The 24,109-nt window shown below is 39.3% G+C and overlaps 1 protein-coding gene across 7 annotated transcripts; it reads right to left on the minus strand.

Moving 5' to 3' along the window:
- Nucleotides 1-287: 287 nt before the first annotated feature.
- On the minus strand, nucleotides 288-22,735 carry KEL (Kell metallo-endopeptidase (Kell blood group)). Of its 7 annotated transcripts, none has more exons than XM_054655002.2 (19): nucleotides 22,516-22,735; nucleotides 22,196-22,349; nucleotides 16,999-17,140; nucleotides 15,477-15,680; nucleotides 14,786-14,910; nucleotides 13,704-13,850; nucleotides 13,420-13,482; nucleotides 12,218-12,406; nucleotides 11,687-11,832; nucleotides 10,336-10,480; nucleotides 9,730-9,840; nucleotides 8,706-8,804; nucleotides 8,084-8,175; nucleotides 7,539-7,667; nucleotides 6,580-6,690; nucleotides 4,481-4,548; nucleotides 4,088-4,245; nucleotides 3,198-3,290; nucleotides 288-1,977 (listed from the first exon to the last, which is right to left on the minus strand). In XM_054655002.2, the coding sequence occupies exons 2-19, from the start codon at nucleotides 22,211-22,213 to the stop codon at nucleotides 1,801-1,803; spliced, it is 2,217 nt and encodes a 738-aa protein (XP_054510977.2). In that variant the 5' UTR covers nucleotides 22,214-22,349; nucleotides 22,516-22,735; the 3' UTR covers nucleotides 288-1,800. The 7 variants fall into 7 exon arrangements, with proteins under 7 accessions (XP_054510977.2, XP_054510976.2, XP_054510979.2 ...); XM_054655001.2 differs by having other exon boundaries at nucleotides 22,450-22,735; XM_054655004.2 differs by having other exon boundaries at nucleotides 7,539-7,642; nucleotides 8,098-8,175; nucleotides 22,450-22,734.
- Between the last annotated feature and the right edge of the window lie 1,374 nt (nucleotides 22,736-24,109).

Here is a 24,109-nt window from a genome sequence, read left to right on the forward strand (position 1 = left end):
AGAAAAGTTATACTCCTCAAAATGCATATTGTCAGTACCTTTTGCTTTTTTTAAACACAATAAACACAGAAGCCAAGTAGACTCAGAACACTGAAACAATGTCGATATTATACACTTAGTGTTGTGCAATGTTATTTGCTATAAGCATCTTAAAAAAAATCTGTCTGGACATGCTGCTAGGAGAAAATAGTTGAATGAGTGAAGGGAAGGAAGAGTATACACTGTTTAAATGGCAACGATAAGTACAAGCCTAATTTTGTTACATTTATGATGGTAAATAATTCAAATTATTTTAGTATTTGCATTTATTACTTGTGAAGTTCAATTAAGAGCATCAGACAAGTTGTGAACAGTACAAATACAGAAAAAAGATAAAGGCCTGATGATAAAGCATTTGCAATCAAAGTAATTTTTTTTTTTCAGAAGCAAACACTTTATTACTATTTTTGTTAGTTAATGAAAACAATATCTCTGAACAGTCCATTCTTGGGAAACATTTTGCTCTATTTGTCAGTACTTGAAAAGGATTAACACAGTTATTTTTAAAATGCTTACATTGATAAGGGATGTTTCCACTTGCCATCATCTATTCCACAAACAATCCCCGGCAGCCAATATAATAAGTAAAATAAAAATGTTCCCATAAACAAGAACAGTTTGAAGAGTATGCAAAAGGTGTAAGTATTTTGTATACTTATGAACATCAGTAAAGTTTAGAACATTGGTATAAATTTTCTGAGAGCCTGAAATAGATGTAATTATTACATTGCTCTTAAGAATGTATTTTAGGCACTTCTGCTACCCCAAATCATGGTGTTTCTTACTCTGTTTTTGCTCTAAAGCAAATTAATACCTAAAATTCAATTTCAAGTAGAAAGTAAAACCCTGCTACAATTCTATGCCTCTGCTTGGATGGTAAATATTTACAAATGTAGGAAGAGAACCAGGTTCAGGATGCAGAGAGGCTCTTAGAATTCTAGTTGTTCAACCTTCAGAAACTTCTAGAAACCTTTGTGACTCTCCCATATTGCATCCTCTACCATATCCTCAACCCTAGACACTTTAAAAAAGAGGATCTTGTTGGAAAAGAAATATAATCTGTTCCCAGCTCCCCAGTTACCCTCCCATTAATGGGGGAGCCTTCCTCTTTCCTCTTATGTCTGAGTTTTGCTGATGAAACAAAAACAGAGCAGAGAAGGCCTCCAGTAAACTTCATTATTAGGTCACTTACGTTTCAGCCTACAAGCTGTAGCCACTGAGTCTTTCCTAGCACCTGTCTCCACTTATTAGCAAGAGAAGAGAAGAGAATTGTTCCCTCTCTTGCAAGTTACATGTGATTTGCCCAGTAACCCATAGGATTTCCCCAAGAGCTATTGTAAGACATGAACAAGTCTTACAGCTCCTGTTTATTGACTTGCCCTTTCTACAGGACTGTGGGGCTGCTGGAGCAGACAGGTAAATGCACTAAACAGAGGGACTACTAATGTAACAGTCTTTCTGTTCACAACTCCTCACAAGCTGTTGCCTACTAGAAACTGGCCAGTCACCTTGCTGCCCTGGGACTTGTCACACATCTGGGACAGAGCACTGAGAGCCTTGGAGGAGATCCCTTCCTTGTGAGATCAGTTTAAGAATTTCCCTGCCATCAAATGCTGAGGAAAGGGTAACAAGAAAAGGAAGGCAAAGGAGTGAATAAGAGCACCATGTCACCCTAGAGGCCCTGAGAAGATGGTCATATTTCCATGTGTCAGGCCTTCCTCTCCCTGGGATCACATCTCTCTTCCTCCTCTTCCATGCGTGCTACCAGATGCGGCATTTGTTGTCTGGGTTCATTGGAGTTCCACTGGGACACTGGAAGCTCTTGGAAAAGTCCTGGCTATTGCTGACAGGCCCAGAGACACGAAGTGGCAAGGGACTATGTGGATCTGTGTTCAGGGAAGACTGGAGCTTCTCTGGATCCAGGTGTCCACACATTGCCTGAAGGGAAGCAAAACAGAAAAGTCAGTTTGGCTGAAAGTCTTCATGTGAACAAGACTTAGGGCTCCTCATGCCTCTGCATGTGTCAGAGGGCGCTGGAGAAAACAAGGAAATGTGTATACATGGCTGACGACAAGATTTTCTTCAGATTTTTTTCCCTTTCCTTAAACTTCTCTGTCCCCATTTCACCCTCTGACAAGTCATCTGCACTTTTTCTGTACTGCATAGTCCAGAAAACAGAAAATTTAGACTACCCTGGCTAGGCTCATGCAACCTTGGACTCTATCTAAAAAGTAGTAAAGATGTCTCAGTATCTAGATTCAGCTTCTTAAGTGAAATCACTGAGTGCTCATCAACAAAGGAGTGCACTTACACAAAATCCCATTACTACTCTAGAGACTTGGGGAGGATTATATGACTTAACTGGTGTTAAACTAGCAATCCAAGTCTTCATTCTCAGGATTTCCGTCATTTTTTATCAACAAATGATGCAGCTGCCATTTAGACTCTAAAAGACCCAATAAGCTGTTTTTTTCATGCACTGCTCTGACTTAATAAACACACAAAACTTCTCCCTTTGCACAATTAGAGTGACTTATAAGGATGTGATTTTTTTGAGCACAGAAATCCCACCCTCTGTCATGGGGAAATTGGCAACACAGCTGTGCATAGCTGCACAATTTACTGCAGCTTCCCACAGAAACAGAAAACTATGGGTGCATGTACTTCTAGTTCTTTGTCTCCAAATAACATTTGAAACATTTTTTTCACTATCAGTCAATCAGAGTGACCTGACATCCAGCTAAGCACCATGGCAGAGCAGTGAATGAAGGAAGGGAGGGACAGAAACATGACTTTTACAGTTAGATTTCACTGTCCATGCAAAAGATTGCTCGCAACAGCAAAAAAGTACTCAGAGGCTGGCAAAGAAAGCCTGCTTTTCCTGACGCAGTTGTCAGCTACAACTTAATTTTTGTGGATTTCAGTGCTTTGTAAAAGATATGTTTGCAGACAGGCCTTTTGTTAGCTTGAGATCCATAACAGGTTAGGAGCTATAAATATGATTTTTAGCTTCTAAATAAGATTCTGGACCTCACAGAATCATTGGTCATTCTCAGTTCTGTGAAGAGGAGGGAAAGTGATTGAATATTGAGAAAGACAAACTGTAAGGGTGTGGAGGAAAAGAAGAGTGAAAAAGACACATGACTAGAATTCATTACATGAGCAAAACTGAGGTAGAAAAGTTGATCGTGTGAAAGTCCAATCTTAGGTAAATCCTCTTCTTTGTGCTTTTTCAGCCAATTCTTATAGGCCTGTGGAGAGATAAAATGGATAATTATAAATCTTCCTTAGACAATATCACAGTCTCGTCTTCTGTCAATAAAATCTATCAATCTAATATATATTTAATAAATTAGCAAGTTTGCATCTCCCTCCTCATTCTGAGGCTCTCTGCTGCTGCCCATGCCCTTAATAAATCTAAAGTGGGAGAATACAACATAATTACTTTCCTTACCATTTCAGATGCTATTACACAAATACTAATAAACACACATTGTCATAGGATGTGGTAATTATACTATGAGAGAATGAAAATTATTTTTAAAAAATCACAAGTATTTGATTATAAATTAAAGACTTTCTGCTTCCCAATGTTCTTCATGAAAGAATGTAACAAGTACTATTTTAGACCTAGGGATCTCACACCACCCTCAGCAGGTAAACTGAAGTACTGCATGAAGAAACAAAAAATTCTCCCTAAGGTACTGCTGAAAACATTGTTATGGAGTCATTTCACCATCACACAAAATTCTGTTTCATATCTCAGCTTATTTCCTCAAGTATAAGCATAAATACAATAGCATGCTTTTGTGTGCATGATTTAAACAGGGAAGTAAAGGGGACAAGTGAAGGGGACAAGTTGTCTTACATGGACATATTGAGACTATGAGCAAAGCTTTGTGAGGAACCTCTCTCTGAACTAACAGAGGACATGCTGGGCTCATGCCCCACTGGCACAGGCGTGCAAGAAATCTGGAACTGGAGGGGGATGTGGGAGAGAGGAGCAGCAGTAGTCAGACTATGAGATTGCAGAAGTAAATCACAATACCTGGTAAGCGACGGCGAGCCCTCCAGTGTCAGCTGTATTCTCCAACAGTGTGAAGGTGCCATTGACATTAAAGCTGTAGCTTTCATACTGCTCAACCAAGCAGTCTATAGAGCTTTGTAGTGCACTCCTGTTGCATGCAGGACAGCCCTCAGGCAACACTGTGGGGGGAAAAAGTCCTAGAAGTAAAGCTATTTCTGGTATTCACCTGTGTTCCTCATACTAATCACTGATTATTCCTAGTAGCCAGCATGGACTGAAATATGTTTTCCTTAAGTTCATCTACCTTAATAATATATGTATATATTGATGTAAGGACTAGGATTTCAGATCCTCTAAGGGGAAGTACCAGTGGGACCTAGAACAGTAAATGAAGACACCACAGCCAGTACCCACCATAACCATAGAATGAGTGAAGAATTTCATGTGCCATGAAGACCCCGATGGCTCCAAAATTCACAGCACTGAAAAATAAAGATGAAAAGAGTGCTTTTGGAAAGAAAAAGAGGGCAGAGGAGCATTCTTATTCTGAGCACAACTGTGTGGTCCACAGGAGTGTTCTACTCTGGGATCACACAGAAACATTTTCTATGTATTGTCACTCAGGCATGTAAAAGTGCAAGGACAAGTGCAAATTATCCTACCTATGCTTAAAATTGTACTATGGGCTTACTTTAAAGTGTTTGTTGCTAATAAGCCATCGTAACAATGAAGAGTCTATGAATGAGATTCTGCCTTTATTAGCTCATTAGTAATGATAGGTATTGTTGTTGTTGATATATGTCCTTATTGAACCTCTGCTGTCTGAACTGCTGCACAAACAGCAACTACAATGGTAACTACAGAAAAGCAGGATGTTTGGAGAAGCAATCTTGCAACTTTTGTCTAGTGAGAAAGGATACATAAAACCGGCAAGGCAAATTAAAATCATGATGTTTTGACTGCAGTTACTCTGGTCTAGCATTGGCAATCTTGCTACAAGCAAGAAGTTGTCCTAGAAACCTCCAAATGGAATTTCTATGGTTCTATGCAATGAATTTACCAATACTATCACGAGGTAGAGAACACTCAAAATACATTTCCATTATATGAAATTATGGGCTTATTCTTTCTTCCCATGCACTGATTAACACTGCTGAAGCATGAAATTTTTGTACTAGATCATTATTCCATCACTGGGACTCAGTAGGAGCTCTATAGGTGATAATTTATAAATTTTACCCAGAGAAGCTGTGGATGCCCCACCCCCAGAAATGTTCAGGGCCAGGCTGGATGGAGCTCTGAGCAACCTGGTCTAGTGAAAGGTGTCCCTACCCATGGCAGGGGGGTGGAACTAGACAATCTTTAAAGGTTCCTTCCAACCTAAACTTTTTTATGATTCTATAACAATTGTACTGCTTTGCTGAGTTCTTATTTTCAGAATTATCTTCACAGTCACCTGAATTGGCTTTTGCCAGTAAAGTTTAAACTCTGGAACATCATTTGAGAAAATGCTATTGTACCAACTCACCAAAAGATGATAAAGTTTTACTTATCAGTCCACTCAACTGAGGTGACAGTGAGAAAAATGTACTTTACTCACCTGAATACAAAAGGAATAAGAAGGCATAGACACTTTTTCACAGAGAAATATAGTGACAGCCCATGCCACTGGAAAAAAATTTTCTTTTCTACTATTCTTTTGAGATGTCCTTTTCTTCATATTATAATAAATTAATTAAATACTGCAAGCACTAGAAGATCACCATCAAGAAAATAATTAATTTTAACTGAAACATGTTTCTTTTGAACTTCAGCCTCTTGCCACAATGTGAGCTTATTTTTCAGTACAATGGTACTAGAACAAGTATCTATCCACTATAGGCGAAAAGGACATAGAATTATATGTTTACAGTCAACTGTTTGGAGTGCTTGTATTATCAGAAAAAATATTGCTTAAGAGATCTGTTCCATATCATGAAAGAACAGAACCAGAGGAGTATGGTCTCGAGAAGCGTTATTGCAGGGGAAGACTCAGAGTTAAAAGTCTATTTGCTTACTAGAAAGGGTTTCTTTAAAACAAAGATAGAAGAACTGTGACACATTTCAAAAAGACTTCTGACAAGAAGTTGCTCTGTAAGGCTCCTATTTTCTCTGGGTTAGATTTCAGGAATCCTTGGAATTTAGAAAATGAGAGGCAAAGGTGGAATATCTTCTTTGCAGTTAACCTACATGTGACTTCTGCCTCTTTGCTCTGAAGTAATATCTTTGTGTCAGTTCAGTTTCACCTAGATTCTGATTTTGCCTCAGCAGAGTCAGTGATCACTCACTCTCAGAATGCATCAAGCAGTATCCATGTGGCTTTAGAAAAAGCCAGGCTTCCCCCCTTTCCTCTGTCTTTCTGGGATGCAGTGAGAGAAAGAAATTAGGGACAGGCCACCTGCTAAGGTTTCTGCTGGAAGCACGGTGAAGCCCAGGGACTACATTCAACTTGCACCTCTGAAGCCCCTCCATACCTGGGAAACTCCATGTGGAAAAAAGGACTGCGGAACATTCCAGCTGGAAAGACCACCATGTGGTGTCTTATTGAATAGTATGAATGCACACTCCAGGGGTGCACATGCCAGCTAGAAGCAAAATAAAAAGAGAAATTAGAGAATGTACTAATGCCTTATCTCACACTTTGATCCTTTCCTTCACTGAGCTTGCAAAAAAAGCTCAGCTGCTCACACAGCACCAGCAAATGATGAAATTCACATTCTCTAGAGTTACAGGTGTTTGAAATAAATCTTCAATTGTTTACAGATGATCAGAACTAATAGCTTAGTTTTCATAGACCTTCTCCCTCATAATTTCCCTGTCAAGTAAATTAGGATTAATAGCCTCCTGTGAAGTCATGTATGGAATACTCTGCAGGAAGTGTAAGGCCTAAGCCCATCTGTCAATGCTGCCTTCCTTCTGAAGCATCCTATGTCCTGCCTTTGAGGTGGCTCCACCAGCATTCCTGTCATCACAGAGCCTTTCTGTTGGCTTTGTTAAGAAGTCCAGGAGAATCAGCTATCCCCCTTAATTAAGGGTGCATGGTCAAAAAAGTGGGTTTTTTTCAAAGGTGCTCTCTTCACAATGATGGGTACTTTGGTAGCATTGCTCAGGCTCAATGAAGGACAGCCTGCCAGATTCAAGGTTTCTTTAAAGCAGGATGCAGCAATGCAGACTTGCAGCAACATTCAGAACTGGTGAAACCACTTTCAGAGGTGCTGAATCCAATTCTGCCCACTGGCTCCCACCTGCCCTTCCTTCCTCTTCCACAGTAAAAGAGAGATATACAGTTATCACAGTTCTGAGTGACCTACTCTAACTAATCCTGCTTTGAGCAGGAGTATTGAATTAGGTGATCTCCACAGGTCCCTTCCAACCTCAGCTGGTTCACAAGTATGGGATTTTGTTATATTTTTCAGATCACTATCTGACTTACTTTTTCTGTGGGTTATGCTGAAGGAGCTTCAGGTAGGAATTTTCCCTCAGTACTTTCAAGCAAGCCACCACATTGAGGAAAAAAGTGTCTTCATTTATCTCCAGCTGAGGGAAGAGACAGGGGATGTGACTGTCATAGGGCATAAGTGAGGAATGAATTGAACAATTGAGAAAAAGAAAAATTAAGAAAAAGAAAAGTCCCATGGATCAAAAAAGGGTTAATCAGAAGAGAAACCAATGGGATACTTGTAGTTTTTTTCTCTCCCATTTCTAAAGACCTTCAATTTAAAATATGACAGGAATGTTATCCGGAGGCCAAACAGAACATAGAAACAGGTAAAAAATTACTTTTATCAGGCCAACAGGTCTAAATAGGAATCAGTATAGGCAACAATATAGAAGCAACAGATGATGGTTCTGTGGCCCCATATGTTCCCAAAAAATGAACTGTAGGAAATGTGCTCCAGAGGTCATAACCTCTTTTGTAAGTAGACAAGACAGCAGCTGATACAGGTAAACTGCCAATAATGAGGCAGGCATGTTTACATTATATAGCTCACTTTCTGGTATTCCAGGTTCACTTTGTCAGTCTGGAGTATGTGAGCTGGATAACCAATCTCCACTTGTAGTTTGGATACCTAAAATAATAACAAACAAACAAACATAAAGAAACTTGATCAATAGGAGGCTTCACATTCTGCAAGTCCTTTTAAAGGCTATTTTTAACCAATGTTAACATGATCTGTGAGTCAGCCTTCAAAAGGACAGCTACTTTGTTTCAAGAAGACATCTTGTCCTGCTGCTCTGCTTTCTCAACTCTACAACTTAAGGCCTAATGTTGTTCTGTTCTTTTTCTTTGTATTGTCTTCTGCCATTCAGCTTTTTAGCTTTTAACCTTACTAGATGTATAAAATTGAATTGTATCTCAATAAATTAATTCAGAATATTCATGGACAGACAAAAATGGAGCCACTCTATCAGTATATGTAACCATGCATGCTGGCACTTATAAAACCACCTTCAGTTTTTAGTATGAATAAGACATCTGTTTAAGACTGTGTGCCTGTAGAAGCAGGTAGGAATACATAAAGGTGTAGGACTTTTCCATTCCTTCTCCAGAGGCTTCAGGGAAAGGAAGGCCTCAGTAATTCCTGCCTTCTGCACGCACCAAGGCTTTAGCGTTTTGGCGAGTCTGTTCATCCATCCACTCCACCTGATCCAGGCGGTCACAGAGGGCATCTTGGATCACAGAGAACATCTGCTCAGCCTGCCATGGAGAAAAGAAGGCATGGTCACAATTGCACAAAAACATTGCTCACTCTTAGCTACCATCTTCACATGTTCTAGCAATTCAGCCATAGAATAACTGGGGGAAAATTCCATTTTGTGTGTGTGTGATGAAAGAGATTTCATTTTCTACAGTGATTTAGCCTTATGTTATCTGGCATCCAGTTTTTCCTCACAGGGCTCACCATTCTCTCCCACACACCTTTTCATCTGGCCTCTCACAGTAACTAAGAGGGAGACAATTCCTTCTCATTCGATATTGAATAATTGCCTCCCCTCTTGAGCAAAATGAAAATTCAGTATCCACAAGTATTTCTTGCTGGTGTCTCCCTTTCCAAAATTATGGCAATCTGAGTCAACCCTTCTTGCAATTATGCTTTATTCATTAAAATGTATGCTTCCCTACATGAAGTCTTGGTTTTCCAATTAGCTTTTCTTGGTGTTATTTATTCTTCCCACCATATAGACTTCAAACTCTGCTAAACCAGGTGCTACACTAACTTTCCTCAAAAAAAAAAAATCTGACCATCACAGGATGAAAAAAACAGGAAATCTTTTCCACACTGCAGGCAAGTGTTCTTTTTACTGTGGATCCACTCAGAATGTTTTCATATGATTGCTTAGTGTCTTTGCAACTGAAAATCTTATTGAGATATATCACATTGGTGATGAATACTGTTAATACTGCTATTCCAGGGAGTATACAGAAATTGCATGCATTTGTTGGGCTGTCATAGCTATTGGTGCTGCACAAACAACTTTTCTAACAGTTGAGGCAAAGATAATAGCTAGGTAGAAAACCTACAGATGATTTTGTTGTCTTAATATGGTCTTAAGGTGGCATGTCAAAAAATGAAAGAGGTGAAGCTGAACTCTGCTTAGGGGTTAAGATGATGAATACCTACAAATTTCTTGGTCTGCTCAGGGAAAATTTCCTGCACAATCATCTTCCCTAGAACTGGCTCAAAGAAAGAGCTGGTATCAGTCAAGCACTTCCTCCAGCGCTCAGCTGGGATCTGTAGGAACAAAGAAGTAGAGACTCATGAGAGTGAGGACAAAGAACTAGGAAATCATTAAAATTATATGTAGATATGTGGACAATAGCACTGTCTAAAATTGACAGCAGTGAATAAGTAATGTAGTTCTATTTAAGCTACCACAGTAAAAATTTCTAGTAAAACATTAATTTCCCTATGATTTGCTCCACTTACTTTCCCTCAAGATTTGTATATTAGCAGAGAAAAAGCCACAGAAGAAAGGTGACCATCTATGTATAATTTTTCCCTACTCCATGATACAGTACACTCAGCTCTCTAAACTTCTGAGGATTGTATCTACTCGCACATTTCTTTTGAGAAAAAAGAAGCTCTTAATGACCATGGGAGAGTAGTTTTTCTTCCCAGATCTAAGAAACTCTATCCATTTAAGGTATCAAGAGAACATTCAGAAGGCATGAGCTACAGTGTTCAGCTGTTGGGGAGGCCAAAGAAACTGATAAAAGGCTAACTCACCATTCTAGACCCCATTTTTCCATAAAGGATCTTATACAGCTCCAGGCGTGCATCTTGGAATTGACTGTCAAGGGCTGGGGAGAGATTCCCAACCAGACAAACAATCATATAAATGTGAAGGACCCTGTAGACAGAAGATTGAAGGCTGGTAACCATAAACACAGAAGAGAGGTAAGTGTCAGAGGAGTGACTTTAGGCAGAGAAATCCTAGGAACCTGAACAATGACACCTGGAGCTATCAAAGAGGGATGATTGACATGAGTTGAATACAGAAACTCCCCAAAACACTGTGGAGACTTAAGGGGTAACTCCCTGCTGGGGCACAGGATTCTTTATGGGAAGTTGGAGAAGGATACTTTTACAACTGGGTGAAACATATAGAACATTATGAGAAGTCTGTGGGATTATGTAAGATTTATGATGGCATGTTTATGGGAAGGACCAATGGCAGGGAAAGGGAAGGATCATAGTGGACTGGGAGAATATATGTGGGAAAATGGGGAGGAAAGCCGATAAGAAGGAATGGTTGAGTGTAAACTGCTTGCCAGGGTGTCTGCCTGACTGAGCACTGCACATGGTAACCAGGATTTGTCCTCCTATCTTATTAAAGTCTATTGTTAAGTAACATTCTACTCAGTATGTATGAAGATGGAAATGAATGCTGGAGAGATGACAAGTCTGAGAGTTGACTCCTGGAGGGACTTTGGATCCAGCTAGCTTCTGGAGAGAGCAGCAGTCTGAGAGCTGGCTATTGGGAATACTAGTGGTTGGGAGCAGCTACTGAAGACACCTGATAGTATAGGTGTGCTTGTGACAGGAAGACACCAGAGTACCAGCAACTAAACAAAGTAGGGCTGCAAGACTCAGGGGATCATATGTTCGTGTGATATATCCAGGTGTACACCAGGAGATCTTGGCCAGCTTCTCAACAGGCTAAATACCCAAGACCAGCTCTTGGAGTGAGCCACATCATGGGTGTGCACACACGTATTTCACTAGTACTGACCAATCCCGATCAGCTGGAGCTAAGGAGTAGAATCAATCTGTGTTCATGTTGGTATGAGTGCTATGGGTGCCAGTCAAGACACTGTGTTTCCTCTCTGTGACACACTTTAATTATTTTAGATGTGTCTTCATACATGGTGCATGCATATACAAACCTATTGGGAATATATGCTAAGCCATAGCACTGGCCAAACCTGAGGATATAAGCCACAGCAGCCTTGCAATTGTTAGACTACTGGATTCAGCAGCCTCTAACACAGCAGCCTCTAATCTATTAAACCTATGGTATTTGAAGAAAATGTTTCTTGGGGCATGAAAAACTGCAACCATAGATATTGACTCCTACCTTCCCTTGTGCCATTTCTCGATGAGCTGTGACATGTTGCTTAAGTAATCCATGTCATGCACTGCAATTGGCTGAGAGAGGTCCATTGGCGCAGGATGGAAGACAGCCTTGAGACACGCCAGCCAGTCAATAGCAGGTGCCTTTTCCTGCAAGTAAAAAAGCTTACATGCTGAGCTATGAATCTAAACTGGCTCACAAGAAATAATAGGGAAACCAGGATCGTCTTCCCAATAATGTTAAGAGATACTTTCCACAAGTTAAATTGTTTTTATAATGTGCATCTTGAGGAGAACTGACTTTTTTTAAAGGGAATTGCCACTGGAGAGGGGAGAGAGTTGTGGGCCTGAAAAAACTCTGTCAGTAAAAGACCATAAGTTACTGGGTTATTTAAAGCTCAACAGGCTCCAAGTGTAATTTGCAAGACAATGGCATTTAAACACAGCATCTCATATTTCTTTTGATCTGGATCTTCAGAATGAAGTCATGAAAGTCACATGTAATTGTGTTGCTCAAGCTTTAAGGCACAGGTACCTGTAGCTCCCTAATGGTGGTGCGGAAGAACAGCATCCCCCTCTGCTGTCTTTTCTGCAGTGGAGTGACAAATCGCTGGAGGTTAGAGATGAAGGACAGGGTCAGGGAAAAGGAGTCAGGAGGACCATCCTCTGTCCTTCCAAGCAGAACCCCTAATTTCTTCAAATACGAAAGATACACACGGAGAACCTGCAATACAGAGCATATCTTCAATGGAAGATACGTGACCAAAAATTAGTCACTCCATCCGTCCATCCATCCATCCATCCATCCATCCATCCATCCATCCATCCATCCCTCCATCCACCCATCCATCTTTACCATATAAACTTCAGTCTTTCAAAACTACTGCAGACCCACCCCATTCCTAAAACTGTCCTCTTACTGCAACATCCTTATGCAATTGTTCATGTGGAATACCCTTTGCCAAGTACAGCTCCTCTCTCAGTGAAGAGCAGAGAATTCCCTAATGATTCTTTTTCTCACAGCTCACAATTACTTCAAATACTAGAATAACTTTAGAGATGTAGGCCTGCCATCTCTGGAGTCAGAGGAGAGAAATTCAGTGATATAATGAGTCAGTATTTTAATGGACAGAAAATGTCAACTTCTTGTTTCTATTTTCATAAAGTTTCAGATGAATGCTTATGATAGCTCAGTTTTTTTGATGGTTTTTCTGAAAGGCTCTGATTTTTCAGAAAATGACATAACTCAGTTTTTATGAAGTTCAGAAATGACAAAGTTCATTTTGTTACAATGTCTCAAGGTCAAAGAACTTGTTCCCCCAAAATATGTTCAAACACTTTAAAATAAGCTGAAAAATGCTAGCTATCCCTCCCTGCAATACACAAATTTTGTTATAAAGCCATATTTTGGACAAAAACATTTTTTAAAAAACATTCATTCAAGGCAAAAACTAAAAGAAAGCCCAGGTTCAGAAAAAATTGTAACTATAAAAACGATTAAAAATTGTAACTATAACATTCTAAACTAGAAGTTTTAACCTGGTAGCTAAAATGGGTTACATTTTACAATCTATCCTTTGGAAAAGTTGAGTTTTGTAAAGAATTCTTTCTGGAGGCATTTTCAGAGGTCACTGACCGTAACCCATGGAAACAGACCACTCTGAACCAGGAGGCAATTCAAGGAGGTCCCTACATCAAATAGCTATTTTTACCTTTCTTCAGCCTCTGATATGTTACCTCAAGATAATTTTTCTCTTTGAATTCACTCTCAAGTGGAATATCAAACTCAGGATGGTCAATCTGCAAAAAAGAGTAAAGAAAAAACTTTTTCAGAAATGCAAATGTGAGGATATTTTGGTATTTTCTATATAATGGAATTTGAAATGCTATTAACTTGCTTTTACTTTTGGAAAATGCTTGCTCAGTTCTTCAAAGAAGGACACAGGCTTAACTTGAGCAAGTCTTGGTCTGACTTGCTTCACAATGCTTCCTTAATAATGCTCTTTCTTTACAATGCTCACCTGAATAATATTGGTCTTGGGGTCAAAAGGAGTAGGTCCCACATGGACTCTAAAAAATGGAAAGGTGCTGTATCTGCTCATGAGAATCTGAAGAGTTTCATTAAAATCTTTTGTTTCCCCCACACCTGTGTTATGCCATCCACCAACCTAGAAAAAGACAGAAATGCTGCAAGTGAGAAAAACTGGTTGGATCTGTACTTACAGTTTTTTTTTTCTTTTACACCTATAAACTCAGTCATTCTGATAACTGAGAAGCAACAGAGCAAAAAGCACAATGGGAAACTTATGAGGTGTTCTACATACCCTGCTGGCTTTAGAATGACCTGACACTTTCCCTTAAGCAAAGCAATGAACTGCAAAATGACAAGGAAAAGGAATTGTAATTAGCAACAGAGTAAGGTGTGCAGGAAAAAATGCTGGATAAGCAGGAGACAGGAAATAGGTCTCATTTTTCTGAAGCCATCCGGAAGCACAAACAGGGATCAGTGATTACAGGTCCCAGCTCCCTGACAAGCAGATTCCCAGGTGGGCCTGTAGTCACTGTTCCTTTTTCTGGAAGGTTCTGCATCCTCTTTTGACACAGGGCATAAGTGCGCTCTGCTGGAAGGAAGATGTCCAGCCCTCCCTGGCACCAAGAGGAGTCTCCCAGAATGGAAAGAGAAGGATTTTCTCCTTTAAACAAGCTCTCCTGGCAGCCTTGACTACTGAATGATCATCTCGTTTTAGACACAAAAATTTAATCCATTTGCAAGATGCTCCCCAATCTGTGAGTCAGATCCTACTGAGGATCTGAGATTAAACATGACCCCTCTCTGTAGACTTGATTTTTTTACCATCCTTCAGTAATATATAAGGTTATGAGGAGAGATTCAGGTAATGAGTATCTGATGTCAGAAAATCAGTTCTTAAAACAGCATTTAAAGCTAGAAAATTTATCACTTGGAAGTTGTGCTGTGAACCACGACTAGGGTCAGAATCTATGAAAGTTACATCATATAGGACTATATCACCGCACCTGCCCACTTTCCTTCTCCCTGCAGGAATTCTCTTCCTGAAGGAGAGGAAACAGCACAAACATTCACCTCATTTAGGAGGTCCTTCAATGGCTGAGCTCCTTGGGATTCTATTCGTTCAGTATCCATGCAGGAACGATAAAATCGTATTGCTTTCTCCTTGGCTGAGCCTCTTATCCCAAACTGTGGACTTTCTGAAGAAAAAAGTAGATTTAAAATTTAAAAAAGCAATTTAGAAAGAAGTTGGGACAGCATTGGAGCAGAGAACAGTTTTAAGAATATTTTACAAATACATCCACATTTCCCACTGTGACCCAAAGCAAGGGACTTTCTAGCACCATGACTCTTCCTGAGGCCAAATATGTGAGGTTTTTTGCATGGAAACAAGAGCACAACAGGAAGTTGGTGCATATCTAGGCTTCAGTCCCCCAAGGAGGCAGGACACATCACCAGAGTGCACATTCAGACTAGCACAGCAACAATGGCCTACTTTGACAATGTAACAGGAGAATGGTTTGGGTTGCTGTCAGAATTTAAAGCGTGACTTTCATCTGTTACACTTGGCAAGAGGAACTAAAATGTTTAAAATGCAGCTACTGTAACATGACATGCTCAAAAAATAAATCTGTACCTGTAATGATAGAAGAACGAAGAGAGGGGACTCAGTCCCTGTTAGGAATGATTGTGCTCTCAGTCACTACTATTGTCAGATCTAACCGAGGCAGATGCTGAAGGTAACACACCAATCATCTGACCCTACCTAAAAGCCTTTTCAGGATCAACAGGTTTTCTTCCAACAACACATCAAATACATTTAGTGATTCTTCTCTGGTTCTACTTGACTGTTTGCCTTCCCATCTGCCACAGGCATATTTGTAGAAGTTCTCACAGGGGTTAACAGTGTCATTCCTAGAATTCAGAAGTCTTTCCAACAGAGCAGGATCTGACTCAGCATCACAGGATCCTGAAGAGGAAGTAAATAAGAGAGAACTGAGAAGTAACAGTAGAGAGTGAGAATAACTCCAAACAAAAATCTTTTAGGGGACATTTACCCCAAAAGACTTATTTTTGGTACAAGCTCCATTGCATGTAGTTGAATTCTTTGTAAGGTATTGCTGAATGTGGAGGAAGTGTGTTCTCTCTTTCACATCCCAGGAAGATTGTCCTCTGTACTATCTAGGCAGCCACAGGTTGGATTATTCTGCCTTCCCAATGTCTTTCCTCTGAATCAGCCAAATTTGGCCACATGATAAACAAGAAAGCAACTGATGATGTCAATATATGATGTAAGAGAAGGACATAGAACAGAGAAAGAAATGAGATAAGATTAAAACATGTTTTTTTTCAAGTATGGGAAACATTTTTCAGTATGACATTTGTCAAAAGAGGACAAGGATATTTCTAGAATATCTTGCTTTGATCTATAATTTTCTTTTTCTAAACTGCTTCAAATTGCTGGCTATACATTGTCATTTTAGTTCAGTATCTTATATCAACATCAGATCAATTATTTACTGAAATAATCCACCTGTAAATCAAGGTAAGATTTCCCATACTATGGTTTCAAAGTTGACATGGGAGAAGGCAGGCAGAGTGGAAAAGGACTAGATCTAAACAGATTTTCTTTGGTCTCTGCAGTCTCTAACATATAACAAGAGCTAAAGAAAAAAGCTAGGTGAAGATTCAACAGTGCTTATTTTGGAGCAGGGAATGTCTGTATCCACCAATATAAATGCACCTTCTGAGCTTTCTATATGCAGAGATATTCCCATGGACCACTCTGCAGATAGTTCTTTAGCAAATTTGGAAGCAAATTAATGTTTCTGGTCTATACTCACAGCTTCTCCATTAGCAAGAAACTCTGACTTTTGCTTTTACTCTATGACTGCACTGATCTGTGCTAGAAAAACAGGACTAGACTTAATTCAGAGATAGAAAGGCAAAACAGGAGCTCCAAGTCTCAGATTCAGTTCAGTTTCTTGACTGCAGAGAGAGCAGAACAGATTGATGAGGTGTAATACAATATAATGCTGTTCTCCCTCGAAACTGGGCTCAGGCATATTAAATAGCAGGCAGAGGAGGACAGACATGGAGGATTTCTTCCCACTGTGACTCAAGGAAGAGGTAGAAAAATGTATTTTTGACAAAAGGTGCTGTGGAGATTCTGAAAGTCTGGTTCTTAATACTGATGTTAACCTTAAAACACAGTGGAGGTAAGAGAGAAAGGGATCTTAAAAATGGGGTGGGTGAGGAAGAATGGAAAAGGATATCTCATATTATACCTAGAGCACAAGTCATCACGAGGTAGGTGATAAGCAATGTAAAGCCAAGGAGAGTACTGAGAAGAAGTGCACACAGAAGTAGGCTTTTCCCCTGAAGGCATCGCTCTTTCTTCGCACCTGTTCTCAGCTCCTGGTCACAGGTCTGAAGAGACAGAAAAAATCAAGAAAGAAAAATTCATATTAAGGTTAGCACTAATAACATACTCAATCTCCCACCTAATCTACTAGAAAATCATTCACAGGACTAGTCCCAAAATACCAATGGTCATCCAAGTCATCTACGTGTCTGTACTCCCATGGGCTTTCTCACTTTCTTCACTTTCCCGTTTTTTCAAGCTATAACTGTTGCACAGTATTATGAATTACTCATTGACAATCCAGCTTGCTATGAGGAGACTTCTCCCTCCATGGTTCATTCTGGTATATGGAATTACCTTGCATATACTTCCTGAAGATATCAAAGCCCTTTTGAGTCTATAAAGCTAATAATTGGATGGCTAGGACTGGTGGTTCTTTATTCTGCTGGAGTCTGGCAATCCAAGCACTAATTTCAGATCTCTCTTCAAGAAATAAGGTACTGCATCCAAAGTCCTCTAGTCCAATTCAAGTGAGAGAAAAGATTTTTTCTATTCTACAACTGAAGTAAGCTGTAAATTGCTGAGATCTTATATAGAGACAGGCTTAAATTTAGTTTTCTTCATAATCTAGGTGTGTCTTTTTTGTCTGTGGAACAGGCTAGGGACGTAATGAGTACACCTTCTGTTTTAGATATCTGTTTTAGGATGAGCAGAAGCATTCTCCAGAGTTATTTGTCCTTTTCCCTGTTGGCTGCAAAGGAAGCTAGATGATATCTTAAGATATACCCCTAACATCTACCTGGATATAGTTAGATTATATGATGTTTTCTTTCCTTCTGCATACTTTGATGTACATAACACTGGAGAACAGCAGTTTATGAAAGAGCAGACACTGGAATGCATGCTGGTGATATATAAGGATAGGGAAAGAACTGAAAAAAAATGAAAGTTGAAATGACTGAATAGGAGTATACAATGATAAAAGGGAGGCAGAAGGGGGGAAAAGCCAGAAGATAATGGAAAACCTCAGCTGTAGCAAACAAGGAGAAAATATCACAGCTGTGAAAGCTGATGGAAGTGCTATTGGGAGAGTCCTACATGTCACTGTCAGGGCCTGGCCTGTGCTGTCCCTACAGGCTCAAATTTAGCTCCCTGTTCTATCCTGATTCTTTGATAAAAGAAATCTGTTTGAGAAACCTTATCAGGCCTTGAAACTCTTTGAGGAAAGGCAAGAAGCAGCCTTAGTGCACATGCTCACTTCTTCACTTGGCTGTCTGCAGCTCTCCTGTGTGATCTCCATCTGAGCTCTGCTGCAATGGCAGCCATGCCTTTGTCCGGACAGGCATCCCATCGGTCTGGATCCTGACCATCACCTGCAGACTTGATTCTGCAGGTTTGCTCTTGGACCTGTCTCCTCACAAGGGACTTGCCTGGCAATCTGCACTCTTGGTTGACCCTGGGCCCTGTCACCAGTCCTACCTTAAACCCTCACACCCATACTGAGGGGTGCTCCCCTTGCTTTTTAAGTCATAGCTTCTTGCCTGCCTTGTCATGACTCTCAGGTTTCAGATCATCACCTCTCTTCTGCCTTTGCTGCTCCCTTACATGCAGCAGCTAAACTGCATTTGTCACGACTCTCGGTATCTATGTTCTTTGCCACAAAACCAGGAAACATGGATCTTGACAAAAATCACAAGAAATGGAGCAAAATCTTTACAGGAATGTAAGTATGTCACAGTATATGCCCCTTCTCCTAAGGGAACGTTAAGGAAATGAATGAGTCTGCTGTTAATCATCTGGACTAATATACGATTTATGACTTCTGCACAAAAACATTAATAGAAGGGAAAACAAAAATAAGCAATAGAAAAACAGACCTCATCACTTTCTAATCTTTCAAATGTGAATTTTATTCAATCTTGAATAAAAGTCTCTCAAAGGCTTTCAACTCCTGGAAATTACTAACAAGATTTGAGTGCCTAATGCTTTTCTCCTTTAAAATCCTATTCTCCTGACTTCTTCAGGAAAGATACAGAATAATCAAACGGAGAACAAGTACATACAAGTGACATTAGAAGTTTTTAGATACAGAACATTATCATACTAACAAAGTACAATGTACAAACTACAAAGGAGGAAATCCAAATTCCTTTCATAAGTCCCTGTAGCAAAACACTTGTTTTACTCCTGGAGTAAGACAGTAAGTGTCACAACAGTATGGCAGGGAACTGAGTGAAAGAAAACTAGCTTAGCTGATAAAGGAAGTAGGAAAACCATTCTTTGGCATGCAAGCCTTCATCTTTCACCATTTAGGAAAGATTGAATGATTTACAGTCACAATTCTCCTGACTTCTCTGCTGCAATAAACTTCTTGTTTTTAACATAGAAAATCTGGCCTATTCCTATCATGAAATAGTAACAATTTTTCAATTATTTGGTTTCATGCTATCAGAAGACATCTGTTTCTCTCTTTTGAGTCATAAATGGCATGACTGTGGAGATACTAGCCAGAAACTGGAATTTCAAGACTGTCTGTTGAATTTCTTATGAATTTTTGGTTAACAGTCGGCCTATTTCAGGCCTATGCATGATGTTTATTTTGAAATCCAAAATGCATCAAATAACAGAGTTTTAAAAATGTCTAAGAGAAACAGCACTGCCCCCCTCAAATCTCCATTGTGAAACAACTAGAGAAGTACCTGGCTGAGAGCAGCATGCCCAAAATAATAACACAGCACAAAACAAATGACAGGGTAGTGGAAATTGGTTGTGGACCTCTACGTAGAAACTGGATTATGGTCTGTGTTATGTGAACCATAAGCATAAAAATTGTTCTTGAAACACTTCACCTTCCATAATAAATGCCTTTCTAATCTTGCCTCTCTAACTGGGGTGGGATTTAAGCGAAATTGTGGACCTACATAAACAGAGAAAAAAGAGGAGGGCAGTCATATTTAGTCCTCCTTTATGTCTTTTTCATGCCAACAGCTTAAACAAATCTAGACAGACAAATACCTGCTTTTTCAGTACTCTTAGACAGATACTCACCAGAGCAAAATCCCTGTCAGATTTTTGATCTAGAATGAATTTCACTTTTATGCCACAATGGATTAAGTGGTTTACAGGCACTTGAATACAGACCTAAGGCAGGGATTCTTGGCCAAGGCAGAGGTGTGGATTTAACTAGATGGACCCAGAGGTGGCATACCAACACTTCCAGGGCGCAGGATACAGGAACATTACATAGCTTACAGGAAGCAGCAGCACTTTATTGTGGTAAGTTTTGAGACCTGGTTGCTTCATCCAGCATGCTCCATATAAAGATACAAGTGAATGGTTTGAACAAGCCAGTGGAAAAGGATGAAAAGACTTCAACCTCTGACAGGGTTTTTCCTTATAGGCCTCACTTATGGGTGAGAAGAATAATCAGTATTAGCATAAAGATGAATGCAATTTCCACTACAGTTTCAGTTCTTTCATGTTTTTAAGCATGTGCAAATGCTCAAATTTAAATGTCTTCACTAGATCTAAGTGAGAACAAATGGCCGTAAAATCATTAAATGATGAATTCTAATAGCTGTAAATTATAAAAATTTATGACTTTAAATTAATGTACTATATGTATCATCTGACTCAAACACAAGAATGACTTGGGATAGCATGACAAGTACTGTTATCACTAAAGCAAGAACTGTTTGATACAACTAAATCAGCCAAAGAATTTGATTTTCCTTGAGCATCTCCTTCTTTCTGTTTGTGAGCTGTTCCTGAATTCTGAAGGAAGGTTGAAGTTACTTTGCCAAAATCTTTCTCACCTTGCATTTTCACAGTGTTTAGTGCTATTACAGAAAGATAAGCATCTAACTTTCATGAAAATAAAGTAAATTTTTAAAAAGAGTTCAAAGGAAGAGAGAACTGAAGTTATTTTTCATAACTGTTTACTAGATAATGTAGCAGTATTGTTTTTCAGCCAGTAGATTATTCATGAATTACTGACTTTGGCTGTTACCCAAATCTTGTTTATCACATTACTCACATGGATGGCATATTTTCAGACTAATACCCCAATATCACAAAAACCTTCATTTTCTTAAATTTATCTTTTGTCAGCAAATTATTTAAGCACATAAATTGAGCCCATTAAATGTCATTTGAGAAATATTTTAGCCTGTGTTTGAAATAGAGTACCTGCTCACATGAAATATGAAACAAAAAGGTTGCTGAATTGTATTCTGGAGTACTAAAATTGTAAAGCAAAACCATGGCCAACAACTAAAATTATGATTATGGTTTGATCTTCATCACACAGAAATTTGTGAATGGATATACAAAACAAAGGTTTCTGCAAATTCTTCAACTATAAAAATGCAGACAAGATAAATATAAGTGACTGTTTGCATTACAGCCACAGTCACACTGAACAGATCTCAATGTAAGAACACATGCACATTTCAGTGTTTGTATTATTTAGTAACATAAAACAGTTATCTCTGTTGCCCTTGAATGCTTTGTACTTTTTTAGCAACCTTGAGCTAACAGTTCAGTTCAATGCAATTTGTCTGTAAATATGCAATTAAGACTTTGCTAGCTATTTATATAAGACATCAAAGCAGAAAAAGGACACCACACTACATGGGAAGCAATTAGGCTCACCATGTCATTCTCACATTCCAAAAACTATGCCTTGCTTATCCACAACTATTTGTAGGGGAGAAACTGCACATTTCTGTGTAAGTACTTTCTTATAAAACCTTGCTGAAAAAAATGGAGACAGAATAAAATATGTCATTATAATTTTTATTATTGTTGTTGTTATCATTATTATTACTACTAATAGTTTTACTATTACTATTATTACTTGTTGGTCAGTACTTCAAAAGAGTTCTCAGAACGGCCATTAGGGTGACTAACAGGAAGGGCAAGAACCCCTAAATCATCACCCCATATCCCATATCATTAATTCTGAGACCCGGACAAGACCTTTCTGGATACAAACTGTGAAAACCTCAACTACCTCGGTCCCCCAAGGCAATAAGCAGTGTAGCTATGAAAGGGGAAGGAAAAGAGAGGTGTACAATGAAGGTCCCTCAGCAGATTACAAGACAGACCCATTTCCTTACCTGTGGAACAGTGCTCATGCTTGTCACCCCAGCAGGCTTTGCTCCTTTGGCTACCACAGTTGTGAACTCTGTTTACTTGGTTGCTATCAGTCTTCTGTGCCTACACACTCTGCTGAGTTCAGAGACAATCTCTTCTTCCCAGCTTGGCTGTTTGCTGTGGGGAGGAGAAGTGAGAGGAAAAGCTCAGAGACAAACACCCTTAGAGAAAATGGGAGGGAGGGAGGGAAATGGTGTTTCTGCAACTCTCCACCCACCTTCTTAACACCTCTACTTCTCATAAAAGGAATTTTTTTTTCCCCTTCTGTGTCTCTGTGACCCACCTGCCTTTCTGTCTCTTGGAGCTCCACCGAAATCTTTTTGAACAGAAGTATGTGATTCTCTATCTCCCTCAGCCTCTTCTCAGCTATTCGCTGTTTCTTTTCTCTCCAGCAGCCTCACTATCCTGCCCACCCAACAAGCCTGTTTTGGTCTGATATTCTCCTTGCCACTGGCCTGTTTCAACCTGCTGTTGCCTTGGGGCCCGCAGGCTTCTGCCTATTGCTAGATAGTGTGGGCTAGGGATCCTAGTGCTCCTCCTCCCATGAGGAAAAGCCAAGGTGCTGACTTGCTTCTTGCTCTCGCTCTCTCATCTGCACCCTAGTGTCCATTCAAGGTGCAAACACATCTGACTTTTTCTCGTTCCCATTAAGAGGCATAAAAAAAGGAAATCATTAATTACTGATTCTATTTACAGTTGTTCATTGCTTCTTGGAAGATGGCCAGCCTATGTGTCTTTGCTTATTTAAGGAGGAGTATTGGGAAGATTTGGGAGGGAGGTTTCTCTGCTTTGAGGACTGGGAACCCAGATTACTTCTCTGAGACATTAAAAACTGAGTAAGGAGAGTGAGACATTGGGATTTGAGACCTTCCCAATTGGCAGCTGTAGCTGAGAGGTAGTGGGGACCAGCTTGGTGTCAGCTTCCAAAGTGCTTGAAACAAGCAGAATACCAGGATGGGACTGTTTGCCTCCCCAGGCTGCAAGTCTCTGAGGAGAATATGATATCTTGGTTCACTACTCTGAAGATAATTTGATATCTGTTCAGTTGTTCAGAGCTCCTATTAACCTGATTTTTCACTATTTCTGTGGTGCTTGCATAATTTAACACTTTACTATCACAACAGATTTCTTATGTGGCTGAAACCAGATACTTACTCCCAGTTCTTTTTAGCATCTAGGTTACTGGTAGCTATATATTTCTATATTTACCAAACAGCTCTAAATACAGTAAGAAAGTCCTTGCATACTGACAAAAAGGTCCCTGCTGACCTTTCTTTCCTTGCAGTGTGTCACTTCACCTTAACATCAGAATCCATTTTGCAAATACTTCTCACATAAATTGATTGAGATTTGACTTAATGAAAGCAACAAAACAGTCTTTTGTTAGCCACTATTTTTATCTCACAGTAAAGAGATCTTTGTAAACTATCTGGACAAATTTGTTCATGACAATATTTAGTTTATTTATCTATCTTAACTGTATCTGAACTCTTCCACATTCATAATTACAGCATCTAACAGCTGCCAAGTTCTATGTAATGAAGAAAATTTTACTTCTCTTTTCTCAATGAACACAATTTAAGTTTTAAAATTTACCTGGGCAAGGAATTTATTGCCTTTTTTGATTGTAAAATGCTTATGATGATTTTGAACACAATGTAATTAAAATTAAAGCAAGTAATAAAACCTTGGCTGAAGTATTCATTTTTAAAATGACACTTGAGAAGACAAAAAAAGCCTTTGGTCAATATGCTGGGAGGATATGATTGACATTAACGTGGTTTCATATACCATAGCTATTAAACAGGTATTCTCATTTCTGCTTGATTACATGAGATTTTACCACATAATTTGGCAAAACATTACATTGATATTGC

The sequence above is a fragment of the Agelaius phoeniceus genome, chromosome 2 (genome assembly GCF_051311805.1).
Source record: "Agelaius phoeniceus isolate bAgePho1 chromosome 2, bAgePho1.hap1, whole genome shotgun sequence".
In the NCBI taxonomy this organism is placed as follows: Eukaryota; Metazoa; Chordata; class Aves; order Passeriformes; family Icteridae; genus Agelaius; species Agelaius phoeniceus.